General features: G+C 45.1%; 1 protein-coding gene across 3 annotated transcripts in view; it reads right to left on the bottom strand.

The window, feature by feature from the left end:
• Nucleotides 1-13,149: 13,149 nt before the first annotated feature.
• Nucleotides 13,150-18,767, bottom strand: part of SPSB4 (splA/ryanodine receptor domain and SOCS box containing 4) — a 77,864-nt gene continuing 72,246 nt past the window's right edge. For all 3 annotated transcript variants that reach the window (XM_082692133.1, XM_082692131.1, XM_082692132.1), the window contains one exon: nt 13,150-14,609. In XM_082692133.1, coding sequence (XP_082548259.1) covers nt 14,592-14,609 — 18 coding nt within the window. In that variant the 3' untranslated portion in view covers nt 13,150-14,591. The remainder of the gene's footprint in view (nt 14,610-18,767) is intronic.

The raw sequence follows: 18,767 nt of genomic DNA, 5'->3' as shown, positions 1-18,767 counted from the left end.
TTTGCCTCTCTTCTAACAGGTAAGGGAAGACTGGGTCTGGACTCCTTTGCCTCTGGAGATGTTGAGAGCTTTTGGGTTCTAGAGCCCAGAACAGAAGCTACCAAGAGCCTCAGGCTGGGGTCCCCGGAAGCAGTCCCCAAGATGAGGATTTGCAAGCATTCTGGGAGGTGATCCCAGGAGGCACAGGTAAGGGAGTGGAGAGAAAGGGAATGAAAGCTAATGTGCTGATGAGCACTTGGGCTCCATCCTACTTGGACATCTGGGAGATTGTGGGAAACACAGATATGCGCTGTCCCACCCTAGGGTCCAGAACTGGCATATTTATCCCCAGAGTCCTATTCATCCCCAGTTAAATTTGCTCCCAGGGCACTAGCTTTTGGGTACTTCTGGCCTTCACCCTGGGCCGGGCATCCTCCTGCAGCTGGAGAAGCCCTCGAGCAGAATGTCAGGGGACTGCAGGAAGATGCTGTTGGCTTCCCCAGAAAGGTGAGCTCGGGGTGAGGAGCAGGGCACCTATAGTGACAGCTCCATCTGACACTTGGAAGACAGCTCCTCCACACTGAGGGTTGTGAGCTTGGTTCTCCCTGAGGGGAAGGAATGGAGGTTAGAGCCTGGGGCTTCAGGTGACTTCTGGGGATGGAGGGGAAGAAGGTGAGTCCATGCAAAATAAGAATGACACTTCACTTTCATATCAGGACCTCCGAGAGATGGCACACAGATGGCCAGTCTTGGATCATAAGGGGGTATGGCTCTGGGGAAGGGCAGCAAACAAACACTGTGCCCAAGCTGGAGAGGAGGTAACACAATCCATTTTAAATGGGCAGCTTGGGGGGCACCTGAGTGGCTCAGTTGGTTGAGCATCTGGCTTTTGGTTTTGGCTTAGATCCTGTACTTGTGGCTCCTGAGATCGAGCCCCGCCTCCGGGTTCATACTCAGCAGGAGTCTGCTTGGAAAATCTCTCCCTCTGTCCCTTCCCCTGCTCACACACACACACTCTCTCTCTCTCTTCTCAAATAAATAAATAACTCTTTAAAAACAAACAAACAAATAAAAAAGTGGGCAACATGGGTGATGAGAATCTCGTTGGTGACTGTGATGGTTTGAAGACCAGAGATACTGCCTCAGGTTTTCAGGACTCTGCAAGTTCCACCAGTAACTCGGGTGACCCTGGGGAGGAGAGAGGGTCCCCAGTAATGGGTTCTATTGAGCATTTCACTGCCCTGGTAAGTGGGGGCTGAGATTCTGATGGAACTTGAATGAGGAAAAGAGAAGTAATATGAAGCTTCTTGCTCTTGAGTGTTGTGGAGCAAATGCAAACCTATTTCAGGGTTGCAGTGAATAAAGTTTTAAAATCAGATGGGAGAGAAGCCAGAACCGTGTGGCCCGGATCCCAAGGACAAGCAGCTATAGTTAAAGGGTGTGTGTCCTGCCTACGCACATGAACGGAAGCCGTCCCCCCTGCAGCAAGTGGACTGGCATCCTGAGGCTAGAACACAGAGCAAAGTGGTTTTTAAGTGACAGAGACGAAAAAAAAAAAAAGTGCCTCTTTCTCCTTAAAGACTTACGAAGTAGGTGAGGTCATGGAGAAGATGAAGAATAAGGCTTGGATCTTGGGACAAAGTCTAGACCTTCAGGGGAACTTTAAAACACAGAGCAGGACATCCTATTTCCCTAAGGGCAGCCTGTCACTTTGAGAGATGGTGTAGGTTTAAGAAAGCTGGGAGGAATTCACAAAATTGGTAAAGGCCAGCGTGTTCCTTGAGGAATGCAAAGTTTAGGGCCACCTGGCCTGATGGAAGGACATTCCTGGCCTTCACAAACCCATCGCAGCCAGCAGAGCCACAGGGAAGGGCAGACCAGTGGGCCCCGGGCACCAATCTATAGAGATATCCCTCCATAGCCGTGCTAAGATGTCCGTGGAATGATTGAAAACATCACACCAGTAACTCAGGTGTCCCCGCTTGATAAGATATACTGTTGTCCAGCTTTTGTTGAGGCCCACAATGTCCCGGAGGGGAAATTAAAAATACCCAAGGAGTGCACCTGCCTACTACATGTGGAACAATTACTGTGAAAATATCAAAGCAGTCCCTATTTATCAGCCTGGCGGAGACACGCACGTGTCCCAGGCCACCCCGGAGATAGTAATTCCAGTCCCTGGATGAGGGAGGTGTCTCTCTGGAAGCAGGCTCTGGAAGGCACCCATGTTTCTAGCAGAGGCACGGCGGAGCAGAGCAGACCTCTAGGAGCAGGTGGGACCTGCTGGGGGAAACTGGGGGTGCCCTAGTAGTTCAGTGTGGCTGGAAAGACAAGTTGGAATTTCAGGATGTGAAGTTGGAGACCTAAAACAAAGGTCCGATCATAGTGGGCCCTGCGGTATGAGAACCATATACTTACTATCTTTGGGATGCTTTTCAAAAATTAAATTTTTAATTTTGAGGTAATTATCTATTTGTATGCAGTTGTGACAGATAATACAGGGAGGTGCTGAGTACCTTTATCCATTTTCCCCCAGTGGTAATGTTTATAAAACTATAGTACAACACCACAAACTGGTTAGAGACACTAAGACAGTGAAGCTCAGAGCATCCCCAACACCACAAGGGTCCCCGATACTGCCTTTTTGAGCTAGGTCTTGTTCCCTTCCACGTACTGTCTCTTTCACTTCTGACAACCATTAGTCTGTTCTCCATTTCTATAATTCTGCCATTTTGAGAATGTTCCACAGATGAAGTCAGACAGTGTGCAACTTTGGGATTGGCTTTTTGCGCTCAGCACCATTCTCTTGAGATTCATTCTCGTCACACGTAGCAACCGTTCATCTTGATTTCTTGCTGCATAGTATTCTGTTGTGTGGGGGAGCCAGATTGTTCACCCGTTCATCTGTTCAAGGACATCTGGATTATTTCCAAGTTTGGACTGTTATGACCACAGCAATACTCGTGTATGTGAACAGGAGTCTTTATTTCTCTGGAATCTATACCCAGAAGTGCAACTACCAAATCTATGGACGTTGCATGTCCAGTGTTTGGAGAAACTGCCTAAACTGTGTCCCAGAGTTCAAGGAACTCTGTTCTCTTTTACATTCCTAATAGGACGTGAGTGATCTGGCCCTTTGGCATCCTCACAGTATTTGGTATTGTCCTTATTATTATTTTTTTGATTGAGAAAAAATTGACATATAGCATTGTGTAAGTCCAAGGCGTAAAACCCATTGATTTGACACATTTATATTGTACTGTGATTGCCACCGTAGTGTTAGCTAACACCTCTATGAGGTCACATAATTATCATTTCTTTTAGTAGTGATAGTTAAGTGAACAATTAAGATGAGATTTAGGTGAATGGATTGGCAGGGTCAAACTCAGAGGAGGGACCCCTTTAAGTGGAGGGTGTGGGGGTTTCGAAAACTCAAAGAACCACAGGATGTCAGGGTAGGAAGAGGCCTCAAAAATCATTGAGTCCAACCTTCTTGATATGTGAGTGAGTATACTGGGGCACAGGGGTGTGCTCCATCAACAGATTCTTAAAAAAAAAAAAAAAAAAGGTTATTTACTTACTCATTTGAGAGAGAGAAACAGAGAGGGAGAGAGCACGCATGAGTCCGGAGGAGTAGAAGGAGAGGGAGAAGCAGACTGATGCAGAGCTCGATACCAGGACCCCGAGGTCATGACCTGAATGGAAGGTAGATGTTTAATGGACTGAGGCAGCCAGGTGCCTCTCACCAGCAGATTCTTTATCACAAATGATGGAAAATTTCTATGGATAGTTGAGAAATCTGTTAGTGCTTTATAACTTTAATTCAAATTCAGGCCACCGGGGATCTTGTTTAAATACACGCTGTCTCAGTAAGGTGGGGGGTAAGGCCAAGAGTTTGCACTTTTACTAAGTTCCCAAGTGATGCCCGTCTGCTGGTCTATGGGTCACACAGAGAGAAGCAAAACTTAGAAAATGTTTAGTAGCTCACAGAATTTCCAGGGGAACCAGAAAACCAGGCAAGGTGGCATCATGGTCAAGTGGAATCACACTGGGGAGCAGGCACAGGAGCTATGGGGAGCCTGCTGGGAACGCTGGCGCTGAGCCCTGCACTCTTCTCCCAGTCTCCTGTTGCTGCTATGAACTTCAGTTTCACAGTCTGACATGGGGTATCTGACCGGCGGAGTGACAGTCAGGCTGTTCCCTTGTTTCAAAGGAAGCTGGGAAGGAGAGCTTCCCTAACTCTTCTAGTCAGGAAGCCCTGACCCACACATGGAGGATCTCCTAAACTCAGCTCAAAGGGGCTGGATGGCCAGAAAGAATGACATCTCCCTCTTGGGTGTAAAGTGTATAGTCCCCTAGCAACCAATAAGATTTAAAGCTCTGAAACTTCTAGGAGAAGGAACGCATCACCTCAAATGTGTGAGTAGTAATTTTTTATTACTCCATTAAAGATGCATGTGGATATTTACTGAGTGTTTACTATAAGCAAATCACTAAGGGGGATAGTATCCTATGTTCATCTTACCATCTGGTCAGGAACTTGGCTCCAAATATCGCCCTATAATTTTTTCCAGGCTTATGATTTTTCTCTGACCTGCAAAAAATCATGGGAATGGTCTCCTTCAGGAAAGAGAAGTTTCCCTGGCATCTGTGATCTCTTTGAACTTCTGTTCAAATGTCAATTCATTTGCACCAAATTGTTAAACTCCATTTATTCATTTTATCAGCAGCAGGCTCCTGACACATTCTCTTCCATACAGAGGATAGAATGGGCTATCTTTCCAAAACATTTCAAAGCATACTTGAATAAAATGGTGTTCTTATAGAAATCAGAGAGGGACATGACACACCACAGATGGAAAGAGCTTCAAGATGTTCAAAGCTTGCAAAGCAACAAACAATAGAAAGGATGAAAGATAGAAATGGGATTTGCTAACAGATGGTCAGTATGAAAATATGCAATCCTAATTCAGATACGCAGATCTGTACCTTTATGAAGAAAACTGGAAATGGTAACTAAAAAGGTAAATATATAAGAATTTTTTTATTATTTACCCCATTGAAAAGATAATTATCTAAACAACAACAACAACAACAATAATGACAAAACACAATGGTTTGTGAGGCTTATAATATGTGTATAAATAAAACACATGGCAACAAAAGCAGAAAGGCTAGGATGGGTGAAATGAGAGCATATGATTGCAAGGTTCTCATACAATGTAAGCAGTAGTAAAATACCACTTGAAGGTATAGCATAAGTTAAAAATGTATAAACCTTAGAGCAACTACTAACATAACAAAACAAAAAGCTATAGTTTATAAGCCAAAGAAATGAGATAAAATGAAGCATAAACAATACTCAGCCCATACGAAAGAAGGCAGAAAAAAGAAGAAAAAGGGAATAAAGAACAGATGGAACAAGAACTCTCTTTCAAAAAAAAAAGCAACACATATTTCTTGTAGGCAGTATAATGTTAAAGTTGGACTTGCTTTTTTACCCACAAAGAAGAATCCAGGCACAGATGAATTCACTGATAAATTTTATGAAACATTTAAGGAAGAAAGAATATCAATTCTACACAAATTTTTCAAGATAGGTGAAAAGGAGAGAATCATTTCCAACTCATTCTATGAAGTCACCAAAACCAGAGAAAAGACATTACAAGAAAAAAAAAAAAAGTTACAGAGTATAACCTCAGAAAATGAATGCAAAAATCTAAAATAAAAATGTTAGTAAATCAAATTCAAAAGTAATTAAGAAAGGATAATATATCACTGGTGAGCTTTTCCCAGGAATGCATATGTCATCAAATCAGTGCAATTAATCATATTAATAAACTAAAAAAGAAAAACCACATAATCATCTCACTACATGTGGAAAAACATTTGACAAAATCTAACATCCACTCCACATAAAAACTCACAGCAAATAGCAATTATTTCCAAGGGAACTTTTTCAACATGTTAAAGAACATTTATGAAAAACCTATAGCTGACATCTTGGTTAAAGGTGAAAAACTGAATACTTAAGCCCTTAAGATCAGGAACAAAACAAAAATTTCTGTTCTCACTGCTTCTATTCAACCTTGTACTGGAGGGCCTAGCCAATGCAATAAGTCAAGAAATAAAAATAAAAGGCACCCAGATTAGTAATTCAGAAGTAGGGTTGTTTTACCTGCAGACAGCATGATCCATTAGATAGGAAGTCAAATGAAATTTACAGAAGACACTGGAACCAGTGTGTGAGTATAGCAATGTTTCAGGACACAAGATTTATGTGCAAAAATCAATTGTATTTCTATACACCAGGTACCAATGATCTGAAGCAGAAATCTTTTTAAACATCACAACACATCAACAAATAATTACTGAAGGGGTGAATCTCACAAAAGATGTGCAAGACTTATCCACTAAAAGTATCAAACACTTTTGAGAAAAATTAAAGAGGACCTAAATAAATGGACAGATATGTGTTTTTCATGAGTTGGAAGACTCAATATTGTTAATATGTCATTTATTTCCCAAATGGTCTACAGATTCAATGCAGTCTCTATTAAAATCAAGCACATTTTCTTTTTGGGAGAAATTAACAAGCTGATTTTAAAATTTATGTGGAAATAAGATAGCCAAAATGAACTTCATGAAGAACAAAGTTGGGAGATTAATAATGACTGCAAGACTTATTATAAAGCTATAGTAGTCAATACAGTGTAGTATTGGCATCAAGATAAACAGATCAATGGAACAGAATACAGAGTTCAGAAAAACACCACACATATATGAACAACTACACTTTACAAAGATGCAAAGGAAATTGGGTGGATAAAGGATAATGTTTTCAAGAAATGGTGCTAAAACATTTGGATATCTATATGCAACACCATGACTTTGGTCAATGACTTACCCAACATATAAAAATTAACTCAAAGTGGATCAAAACCTAAATGTAAAATCTAAAACCATAAAACTTCTAGAAGAAAACATGGAAGAAAATCTTCGTGAGTATGGTATAGCCAAGATTTTTAAATAAGACACCAACAGCACAGTGTGTAAAAGAAAAAACTAATGATTTAGACTGTGTTGAAGTTTAAAAATTCTGCTCTTAAAGGACACTGCTAAGGGAATGAAAAGACAAGCTGCACACTGGGAGAAAATAAAGCATATATCTGATAAAGAGTATGCATCCAGAATATGTAAAAAACTCTCAAAATTAAATAATAAAAACCAAACAAGTCAACTAAGAATGTGCAAAAGATTGGAACAGATACTTCAGTTAAGAAGATGTATGGATGGTAAATAAGCATATGAAAAGATGCTCAATGTCTTTGGTCATTAGAAATCTGCTAATTAAAACCTTAATGATGGAGCCTGGATGGCTCAGTTGGTTAAGCAATGGCCTTCCGCTCAGGTCATGATCCTGGAGTCCACGGATTGAGTCCCACATCAGGCTCCCTGCTTGGCAGGGAGTCTGCTTCTCCCTCTGACCCTCTCCCCCTCATGCTTTCTCTCCCCACTAATTCTTTCTCAAATAAATAAATAAAATAGAAAAAAAGCACAAAACCTTAATGAGATAGCACTTCACACCTAAAGGTAAAAAGGCTGATGATATCAAATGTTAGCAATCACATGAAGGAACTGGAACTCACACTGGGAATGTAAAATGATCCAACAAACTTAAAAAACAATTTGGCAATTTCTTAAAAAGTTCAACATACTCCTACCATACAGTCTAGCATTCCTCTCCTATTTACCCAAGAGAAATGAGTATATGCCCACAGATGAATATTCATGGAAGCTTTATTTGTAATTGCCCCAATTCAGAAGCATCGCAAATGTCCACCAATGGTGAATGGATAAACAAATTGTGGTGTATTCATCCAACGAAATGCTACTCAGCAGGAAAAAGAAATGAACTATTGCTGTGCAAAAAACCATGGATGCATCTTTTAAAAAAATTTTTTCTAATTAATTTTTTTATTAACAAATAATGTATTATTAGCCCCAAGAGTACAGGTCTGTGAATTGCCAGGTTTACTATGGATGCATCTTAAAAAGAATTAGGCAAATGAAAGAATCCAGATTAAAAAAGAGCACATAAAAACAAAATATATCTGCACAATCAAAAAGGAAAGAAATAAGTTCTTCAACCCTAAGCTTAGATTCTAGTTAATGAAGGACACATTGATGATAGAAAATTATTAGTGACCTAGAGGGCAAATCAGGAAATTTTATTTTCACTTTCCAAGGTGGATGAGAAATGGCAATCAAATGTTGATTTCAACAGTCAGAACCTCCCTGATTATTAATCTGCGTGATCGGATATAAACGCTCATCCTTCCCAATCAATTCATCTGCAGAGAATCTGTTTTTTTAAAATTATTATTGTGGACAATTTCAAACAATGAGAGTAGAATGGACGGTATAATAAACTCTCATGTCCCCATTACTCAACTCTAATAATTTTCAACTCATTGCCTATTTTGTTTCATCCATATATATGCATCCACTGCCTGTGACTCCAGCCCCAACATCATGCCATTCCATCTGGAACTATTTGTTTGTATTTCCACAAAAAAAGATTATTTTCAGTTTCCGTTTTAAATTTCTAAGAATTCAGAACCAGTCCTGGCAACTTCATCTGAAAATCTTGGAGGAGTTTGGGAGGAATATAGGACTGCCCACACATTGATAAAGGAGAAGCGATTTACTGGCCAAGACAGTTTTCTCAAGAAAATGCTTGTCTTCTCTTCTCTGTTTAAAAAAAAAAAAAAAGTTGGTTTTTCTATAACTGGTGGGCAGTGCTATCCCATTAGGCTCAATGTGACAGTCCCAGGGGCTGCTGCGTAATATGACCATTATCCAGGAAAGAAATGTGCATTTTTAGATGGAAACGTGAAACCTCTCCCCTGTGTACAACCGGGCTCGTGAGGGCATCTACGCTTGCTTTATAGGTGGCCACTCAGAATGGGAAATCACCAAACAGATGTTGCACTCCTGGGAGTGCTTCTACGACCTCAGCTCTCTGGTAATGTTTTCATGAGACAATGGGATTCTTTGTTCTTTCAAAACCTTCAAATCTCTCAGTCTTCTTTCCTCCTCCTCCTTCTTCCTCCTCCTTCGTTCTCTCCCTCCTCTTCCTTCCTCCTCCTTCTTCCTTTTCCTCCTCCTTCCTTCTTCTTCACCTCCCCCTTCTTTCTTCTTCCTCCTGCTCCTCCTCTTCCTCCTTCCTTCTTCTTCTCCTTCTTCCTCCTCCTCCTTCTCTGGAACCATCTCCCTTCTCAGATGTCATAACTAATTGTGGTCAAGAGTAATACCTCATTGAATCCAAAGCATGTCCAGTGAGAAGTGACTTTTGAAGGAATATGTTTCCCTCTCTCTTTTTTTTTAATTTAATTTTTTAAATATAGGTTTATATACAAAGTACGTGAACCTTAAGTATATAGTTTGGTGAGTTTGTACATATGTATATATTCATGTAACCATCACCTAGGTGAAAATGTGGATTTTTTCCAGGACTCTAGTGATCTCCCTCATGTTTATCCCTGAGATGAGTGGCATGACCCCCTCCCCTCCAAAGTCTTCTGACTTCTATAATCAGAGATACTTCTGCCCGTTCTTGAGCTCACCTCAAGAATTACTCATTCTTTTATGTCTAACTTCTTTCACTTGTCATTGTCATAAGATCCACTCAGGTCATATGTAGCAATAGTCCCTTTCTTTTATTAAAAGTTATTATATAGTACTTCACTCTATGAATATGCCACAATTTATTTTTCTCTTCTGGGGATGGACATTGGCGCTGTTTCCAATTGGGGCCTGTTAGGAATAGCTATGATATGTTCAGTTCTGTGTATTGCAACTAGCTTCTTCCAGCCTGTGCCTTGCCTTTCCACTCTCTTAACCTGTCCTTTGATGAAGAACAGCTAATTTTAATAAAGTGCTATATATTTATCTTTTTATTTTCTTCTTCTTTTCATTTTGTGCCTTAAGAAAGCCTCACTTACTTTCTCTAGAAAACATATGTTGTTGTTGTTTTGCTTTCACATTTAGGCCTCTAATCACTTTCACAGTAATTTTTGTCTGCGGTGTGAGGTAGGGGTGATGATTCAAGCTTTTTCCATATGGATGTCTGTCTAACCCTACACCACTTACTGAAAAGACCATCTTTCCCCCACTGAATTTCAGTGATATAATCATTGACCATGCAAATGTGGGTCTGTTTCTGAACTGTATTCAAGTCACTGATCTCTTTGTTCATCCTTACACCACCAGCAAACCATCTTTATTATTGTATGTTTATAGAAACTCTCAGTATCTGGTAATGTAAGTCCTCCTACTTCGCTTTTCTTTTTTAACACCATTACAGCTATTTTAGGTCCTTTGCATTTCCGGATGAATTTAGAACCAACTTATTAATTCCTATAACAAACTTGGAATTTTTATTGTTGTTGGATTGACTCTAGATCATTTTGGGCAGAAGAACATACTAACAATATTGCATTTTCCTTTAGAAAAATATTTTTTGGCGGGGAGGGACAGAGGGAGAGAGAGAATCCCAAGCAGGCTCCACACAGAGCGTGCAGCCTGACGCCAGGCTCGATCTCAATCTCATGGCACTGAGATCATGACCTGAGTCCAGATCAAGAGTCCAATGCTTTACTGACTGAGGCACCCAGGTTCCCAATAATATTTCATCTTCTAAGTGCCATGGTGTATCTCTCTGTTTATTTAGGTCTCCTTCAATGTCTCTTGAAAATAGTTTTCAGTGTGTTTGGAAGCTGCAGCTGGGAGCAGGGTCCAGCTGTCCTGGCACAAATCAACCACCACTGTGTTACTTGTCACCTGCTGCCACATCGTGAGGCGATGAAGTCTTTGTTTCTCAGTGAAAGGTGGCCCCCAAAGAGGCCAGCTGCTAGCATGAAAGTCTGAGGAAAAAACAAAGGAAAGAGGGTGGTTTTTGTTTAGAAAGTGGCAATGGTAGATGGGGTAAAGCGTGAACCAGGGAGCTCAGCAGGGCTCGGCTCTCTGGGAGACTGTGCTCTCATGTGCTCTAGTCTTTGGTGATTAGAAAGTGGTTAGTGGGACTGTCTCAGTACAGGCCTCCATCAGAAAGGGGTCATGGAGAGAAAGGCCAAACTTCAGAGAACGTGCAGGGATGAGAGGGGCTGGGGGTTGGGTTATGACGGGCACCGGCTCTGGGAGGGAGTCATGAGGCTCCCAGCTTGCCTGCCAGGAAGGTCCCGTGGCGGGGTGTGTGTTTGTGTATGTTCATGTGTGTGTGTGTGTGTGTGCGCGCACATGCAGGAGGCATGGGGACCTGGGGCCCTGGGACACCAGGAGCCCTGGGACACGGGGCATATGCACAAGTGGATTCTACTGGGGAGCTACAGCAGTTCCTCACCTCAGCCCAGCTCGCTAGCACACGGAAGCTTGAGAAGGATGGGACAGCAGAAAGGTCCCCTGCTCAGAGTACCTCCCTTTCCTGTGTATGGCTCCCTCTCACTTGTTCACAACTCTGCATCTCTGCGCTGGTTTTCCTTGATCACCATCGGTCCTGGGCGCCTTCCACTCCCTGCTCTCCAGCCCCACCTGGCTTCTTTTTTCCTCTCTGACATTGTTCTGTGGCATTGCTTTGCCTTACCGGTCTCCCCTTAGAACATGAGCTCCAGCAGCACCGGACTGCACTCCTTCCTTCCTGCTCTGGTAGTGTGGGGCACCCCCCCACCCCAGTGCCCCACAATATCTATGGAATGACTGTGGGAGTGAAAGGGCCCGAGGTCCCAGAGGCCTCCTGGCCAGAGTCTGGGCTCTAGCAGGAATTCCTCGCCTCCCCTCAGGACTTTCCCCCAGGTTTTACCAACATCCCAACTACCAGGGGGTACCTCCCCACACACCTCCACCTCCGTGGTCTTTGCTGAGGCTTTGCGCCTGGTCCAGGGCTGTGTGGAAACAACAGGCCCAGGCTCTACCATCCCAAGACTCACAGCCCACAGGGGCAGAAGGGGCTCTAGCCCAAGTGTCTGGTTGAGAGGCACAGTCAAGCCTGGGAGGTGAGGAGTGGACTCCCAGAGCAGGCAATGCCAGGGGGGGTGGGATGGGGTTAGGGAAGGGCTTCCCAGAGAAGGGTCAGTCTAAACTAGTCCCGGAGAAGGTAGTCAGGATGGGAGAGCATTGGTGGGGTGAAGGAAATTACATAAGCAGGGTGTGGACAAGACAGATGCCTTTAAACTGGAGAGCTGGTGCTGAAACTGGGACCCTAGGAGTTGGGGAGAGGGTCCTCAGCCACTGGTGACCTGATCCAGCCCCTGCACTGTGTAGAGAAGGAAGTCATGTACGCTAGGTCACAACATAAAAGTGACAAAACTGGGACTCAAACCTAAGCCTCCTGACTCCAAACCTGAGCTCAGCCTCCAGTCCTGAGATTAGAGGGAGAGAAGAACCCTGCCCCTGGTGGTAGGTTTAGCGCATCTGATGCTTTTGGTCTGTCCTTACCAAGGTTGTCTTGCTTAAAAAGCAGAGAGGAAGAGTGCCTCCTCCTCCAGGAAGTCTTCCCTTCAGGTCTTATCTTCCCACAGCCCCTTCATGATCTCCCTCTCACTTTATTAGTCTGCAACATCTGTAAACCCCGTCTCCCTGGAGGGACAGATCTGCCTGAGCCCTGGGTCCTCAGAGGTTGGCACCGTGCATGTTGGTGACCTGTCTTGCTGATTGAATGTTGTGCCAGTCCTCACCCAGACCTTAGCCTGACTTGCTTGCAGCCCCAAGCCTGCCTAGGCTGCACACTCCCCCTTTAGCAATTGGCACTACTCCTTGAGGATGACATGCACTTCCAAAGTCACATCTGGACCCACTTTTGGGTCTGGTTTGCAATCACCCTATGCCCCCTGCAGAACCACCCTTAGGACACTCCCCAGGCATCAGTTCAACCCGGTTTTCCACCACCATGCCTAGTTGGCATGGACACGGAATCCAGGCACGTTCATTCTCCCAGGGCAGGCCTTTGTAAAATGACTTGCGTTTGGGCACAAGTGGGACCAGCAAGACAAAAGAGGCAAGAAGAGCTGGGGAGGGGTTTGCATTGTTGCCTCCTGAGGGTCTGGGGACACACCAGCCAGGTTGACACAAGGCCCCCGCCCACCCTTCCCCACAGAACATGTACTGAGCAGCTCAAGGACTGAAGGACAAACTTTATTAGAAACGCTCCTCATTCATCGGTCGAATTCACATTAAAGTGGGGGGAGGCAATGCCGTCTGGGGCTCTGGAATCCCCCTGCTGTGACAATTTCCAGTTAAAAATGGGTCTGGGCAGAGGGCTTCAGAAACACATGAGAGATTCCCAATGGCGGAGATGGAGGCGGCGGCGGCAGCATCGTCTCCAGCAGGGGACGGGACTGGCAGCAGGCGGAGAAGCTGCTGCCCATGGCCACCCTGCCAGCGACAGGGCTGCCCGTGCAGCCCCAAGCTGATAAATAAAGAGCACATCACACGCACACTGGAAACAGAAACAAACTCATACATGTCTCCCAAAGTGAAAAAATAATTCGCACAAATAAAGCTTTGTGGCAGCGAGGCACCTCCGGAATGGGCGGTTGCCTAGAGACCCCCAGCACCCCGGGAAGGCTCCCCAACCTGAGGACATCATCCATTTGTGTGGCACAATGCCCCAAATTTCCCCATTAGCACCTTTGGACTAAGTACTGCCCTCACCACATTCCTCTTTTAAAATGCAGCGTGACTCAAGATAATAATAATAACAATAATAATAATAAGGATACACTCTTGTCCCTGGGGTGAATTAGTCAGACTCAACTTCCCTGAATAGAGGTGCCTGGGGTAGCCGGAGAACTGTGGGTCTGCGCAGGGGTGGGGATGGGTGGGGAACGGAAGGCGGTGATGGGGTTAAGTAAACAATGTTCCAAGAGGTAAGCTGGAAGGTGTGGAAACACAGCTCTGTCCACGTGCCAATTCCGCAGTTGGACAACCCTGGGTAAGAGTCTTGCAAAGGGGCACAAAGTCCTAAAGTGTCAAGGGGTGGGGCCCACAGGGGCACCCGCATCCGGCTGTTTTCGTCATTCATTATTCAGAGGCAATTTGCTCCCGGAGCTGGCCAGTTTCCCCCGGCCCTGTCTGCACCAGGACACGCAACAGAAGTCTCCTGCCCAGATGTTTTATTCATTCTCTTGACTAAGGAGACAGGCTCCCTGGTCAATACCGGTGGCCACTGGGTCTTGGTCGGTGGGCACGATCTCCGCCACGCGCAGGTTCGGGGCTCTGCACCGCTTCCGAGGAGGTGCCTGACTTAGAAGGGCCGCCTTCAAGGCAGCGAATACTGTTGGCAAGAGACATTTCATTTTCCGAGGTGGGAACGCGTCCCCGTCCTTTCAAGGAACTGAGTGTCTTGGCGCTGGGGCGAGGAGGAGCACCCCTTCCTGAAGGTACCGCGTGACCAGGAGATGCCAGGCCCTGCTGTGTGTGCGTGCCCACTGCTGCTCCGCAGCCTCACTGGTACTGCAGATAGTTTTTGAGGGACTGAGGCAGGGGCAGGGCGCCGATGTCCCGCAGGCGCTGGCGGCCCAGGGCCAGGCGGATGGATCTCCGGCACAGGTCCATCAGCGGCAGGGGCTCGGCTGCAACGAGAGGGGACTGGGTTAGTCTTCGCTGGTGCCTTGCACACCTGCTTGCCCCCGCCTACCCTCTGCCCACCACTGGCGCACGGGCTCCTCACAGCTGAAGTTCAGGGCCTAGGGCTCCTCCTCCGAGAAGTCGCCTCTGGTTATGTTAGCTGAGGGCTTAGAGCAGTGTTTTTCAAACTGTGGGAAACAACCCGTTAGACTAAAGAATGGTCAAATCAGTTCACTGGATGGTGACCAGCGAAGGAAGGAAGGAAGGAAGGAAGGAAGGAAGGAAGGAAGGAAGGAAGGAAGGAGAAGAAAAAAAAAAAAAAAAGAGTAAGTGGACAGCAATGACCATAACAAGGGTAAATATCATTCCATGAAAACTTTGTCTCTGATGTGGGTGCTCAGTGTGTCTCAATGGAAAAAATACCTCTCGTTGCAGGTCGTGGTAAAAATGAAATCTTCTGACCTAGGAGGGGATCTGCAGGGGGCTTCCTCTTAGAAACATGTTAAGCTTAGGGAGCCTGTTTGAAATTCCTCTGAACCCTCACACTTCTCCTGTAACATCTTTTGATGATCAGCAGAGGGATACATTTTCTTTTAATATCTAGTTCTGGAAAATTTCATGAATTAAAGACCATGAGCCATAGAACCTTTGGATGTAGGACCAAGTTTAGTTAGTTTTACTGCAGACATGTTTATTAAGCTCTTAGTCTCTTCCATGCCCTCTGTTTGGACCCAGGGATGCAGTGATAACAAAGCCAAGGCCAGAGGCAGCCTTGGAAGCAGAGGAAGGCTCGTGGTCCCAAATCAAAATGGGTGAATAATCTGAGTAGAGTATAATATATGCAATAATTCTTAAATGCACAGGGGACAGAAACCAGGCAGTTCCTATGCAAGAACTGTTTGAAAGCTTCAAAGGAAAATAACTGAATGAGGTTTTGAAGGGTGAGTAGGAGCTTTATGTAATGTTAGGGAGAAGAGTGCTCTAGGCCAAGAGAATAGGCAAAGGCAGAGAGGCATAAGACAGGACAGGCTGAGAGAGGAATGGTGCTGGTCTGCTGGATCAGGAATGAAGATGGAGGTGGTTACAGTTATCTCACCTGGCTTGGTTTCCCCAAGCCTGCAGGAACATGCTAGAGGCTGGAAGCTGCATCTTCCCACATTTTTTTGGTAACAGAATAAGTGATAATTTAAAAGCACTCTATAATATACTAAAATGCAATTGAGCTGTAAGTAGCAAATAACTAACACAAGAGCTATGAGAGGAGTAATATCATAAAGGATGGAAAAGCGGTCAAGAATATGTTTATGGAAATTTTCATTTACTAGAGCTGCAGAGTTCATATAGAGAGCCATTTAGAACTAAGGCAGGACTTGGCTGGTACCCTGGAAGTCTCACTCTGAAGTGTGTCCAGCTCTCCTTCACCGGGGGCGAGGCTGCACGGTCGCATATCTGCACGGGGTATTGGTGGCTTTAAATATTCTCTCCTCAGTGCCCTCTTATCCTCATATAAACCCTCGCTGTTGGCCAGGGAGGACCGGGCATCCCGTTTTTCAGGCCCAGAAAGCAGATGGTCCCATAGTCACCATGCCCAGACCAACGCTTGACACCCCTCTTGACGTGCCCCCCCCCAGCCTCCCTCAGCCACTCCCCTGTACCCAGCGCTCTTTCTCCCTGCCCCCAACCTGGTTCTGAGCCAAGCTTTGCACAGCTCTCCAGATCATGCCTCTGTGAACACCCCCCCCTCTCAAACCCAAATCCTCCTGTCTGATTGTAAATTTTTGTTTATTTATATATTTTGTATTTAAGCATTGCTGACACACAATTTACATTAGTTTCAGGTTGACTGTAGTTACTCTTCTTTTTTTTCAATATTTTATTTATTTATTTGACACAGAGAGAGAGAGAGAGATCACAAGCAGGCAGAGAGAGAGGTGAGGAAGCAGGCTCCCCACCGAGCAGAGAGCCTGACTTGGGGCTCGATCCCAGGACCCTGGGATCATACCTGAGCTGAAGGCAGAGGCTTAACCAACTGAGCCACCCAGGTGCCCCTGTATTTACTCTTTATTGAAGACTTTTTATGGGGGCACCTGGGTAGCTCAGTTGGTTAAGCCTCTGGCTTTGGCTCAGGTCATGATTCCTAGGGCCCTGGGATGGAGCCCTGGGGTAGGTTCAGTGCCTAGCAGGGAGCCTGCCTGTCCCTTCCCCCTGCTTGTGCTCTTTCTCTGTCTCTCTCTCAAATAAATAAGTAAAATGTTAAAAAAAAAAAAAAAAAGACTTATTATGTGGTCAGGTGGTTTAGAACACCACCTGACCACATAATGTCTTTTTTTTTTTTAATATTTATTTATTTTGTAGCTTTATTTGTAGCTGCTCATACGCTTGTATGTGTCAAACTCATATCACAACAAACCTTTGGGGTAGGATTGTTATTATGACTATTACTCTTACCCCATGTTAAGGAGGAGGAAACTGAAGCACAAAGAGGGTGATTCACTTGCCCAAGGACACACAGCTGGCCTGAGCTAGGAGCTGGTCCCCACATGTGGCATGTCGGCAGGACTCGGGTGGGTGCTGTGCCTAAGGTGTGTGGAGCCAAAGTGTGCTCTCCTTCCAGTTGGACAGATGTGGCAAGGATGCTCTGTCCCATTCACTGAACAAGGAATGGGTACAATGTGACTGTAAGCTTCTTAAAGGATGTGACCCTGACTCACCCGTCTTAGGATCAGCCCTCAGTCTGCTCCCATCACAGGCAAATGGCCCAGACACTGTTAAATGAACAAGTTGATGTTCTGTTCCTGGGCTTGTCTTCTCCAGATGTTTAAAGCTATTGGAATGAATTACTTTTGCCTGGCAGCATTTCCATCTTAGCTCCCCATTTCCCTATAAATCCCCCAAGAACTGAGTAGGTTTTAATTGACAAGAGGCTTGTGGTGAGGAGTCAGTGAGCCAGTGTGACGCCCTTAGCTCAGTGCCCAGCATATAGTAGGTGTTCACCGTAAGCCACTTCTAGCTCCCTCCTTCCCATCCAGGCATTTTTGTGGTTGCCCTTGGGGACGATAGGCTTGGAGAGGGCTGGTAATGAGGTAGGCTCTGGCTGGGAGGCCAGTAGTTCCTTCCCTGAATGAGGGGAGATGGGCTTGCACTTTGCATCAGGAAAATTTTGAGTTGATCATCACTGCCAGACCTTGAGAGCTTTCTTAAATATTTTAAAGCTCTAGGCACACATTAGGTCCTCAGAGTCCAAAATGCTAAGCCTTCTCAGCAAACCCAATTCCCTGTATGTTCCCTGCCTAGTTAGGGTCTGGGAGAAGGGAAGAACTCTATTTATTGTTATTCCTCTGCAGTCACGGAGATCGATTCCAGAGCCCAACTCTAAAGGAAGTGACAAAGGGTTTGGGGTAGAGCCCAGGGGACATCGTTAGTGCTAAGTGTGATACAAATCATCTCTTCTCATTTCTTGAGGGACCTTTACACGGACAGCCACACAGCAGTGCCCAAGTGTACAGGGCAAGTCTTTGCAGTGGCTGTGAAACTCCCAAAGCTCCAGGGATGCCCTGTGGCAGCTGGGCCCACCCCCTGACTCCTCTTTGCTGACTCCCCTTGGCTTCAGAAGCCTTCTTCGAGCCGCCAAATGCCAAGGTTTAGAAATGATCAACCAGGTGGCAAGAGAAACCCAGATCTTTCAGCATAGGAGTCATTTTCAGAAATGTTTTCCAACTAAAACAAAAATTTTTGAAAAAGGAATCCTTGTTCCCCAAAAGTGAATATCCAAATGGCCAATAAGTCCTTGAAAAAAACGCTTGACTTCATGACTCACCGGAGAAGTGCAGATTAGTGCCACAGTGTGAGTCTGCTACACGCCAACCCGAACAGCCCAAATGCAAACAAGACAACAGCAAGTGCAGACAAGGGTGCGGTGAAACGGGGACTCTCGTAACGCCGAGAGCATACAACCGGGCACAACTACTCCAGGCATCTAAAGCCGTGCCTCTTGCCTGCACTTAAACTTCAGGTACACCGGGGCTCCCAAATGCATGTGCAGGAATGCTCACAGAAGCGTTATTTGTAAGAGCACCGATCTAGAAACTACAGTTCTGGGGTCTGCCAACAGGGGACCGCACACATAAACTGTGTCTGCATAGAGCAGAACACTAAGCAGCCAC

The sequence above is a fragment of the Mustela nivalis genome, assembly GCF_964662115.1.
Source record: "Mustela nivalis genome assembly, chromosome: 1".
NCBI classification, from domain to species: Eukaryota; Metazoa; Chordata; class Mammalia; order Carnivora; family Mustelidae; genus Mustela; species Mustela nivalis.
This window is presented reverse-complemented; position numbering and strand designations above follow the sequence as displayed.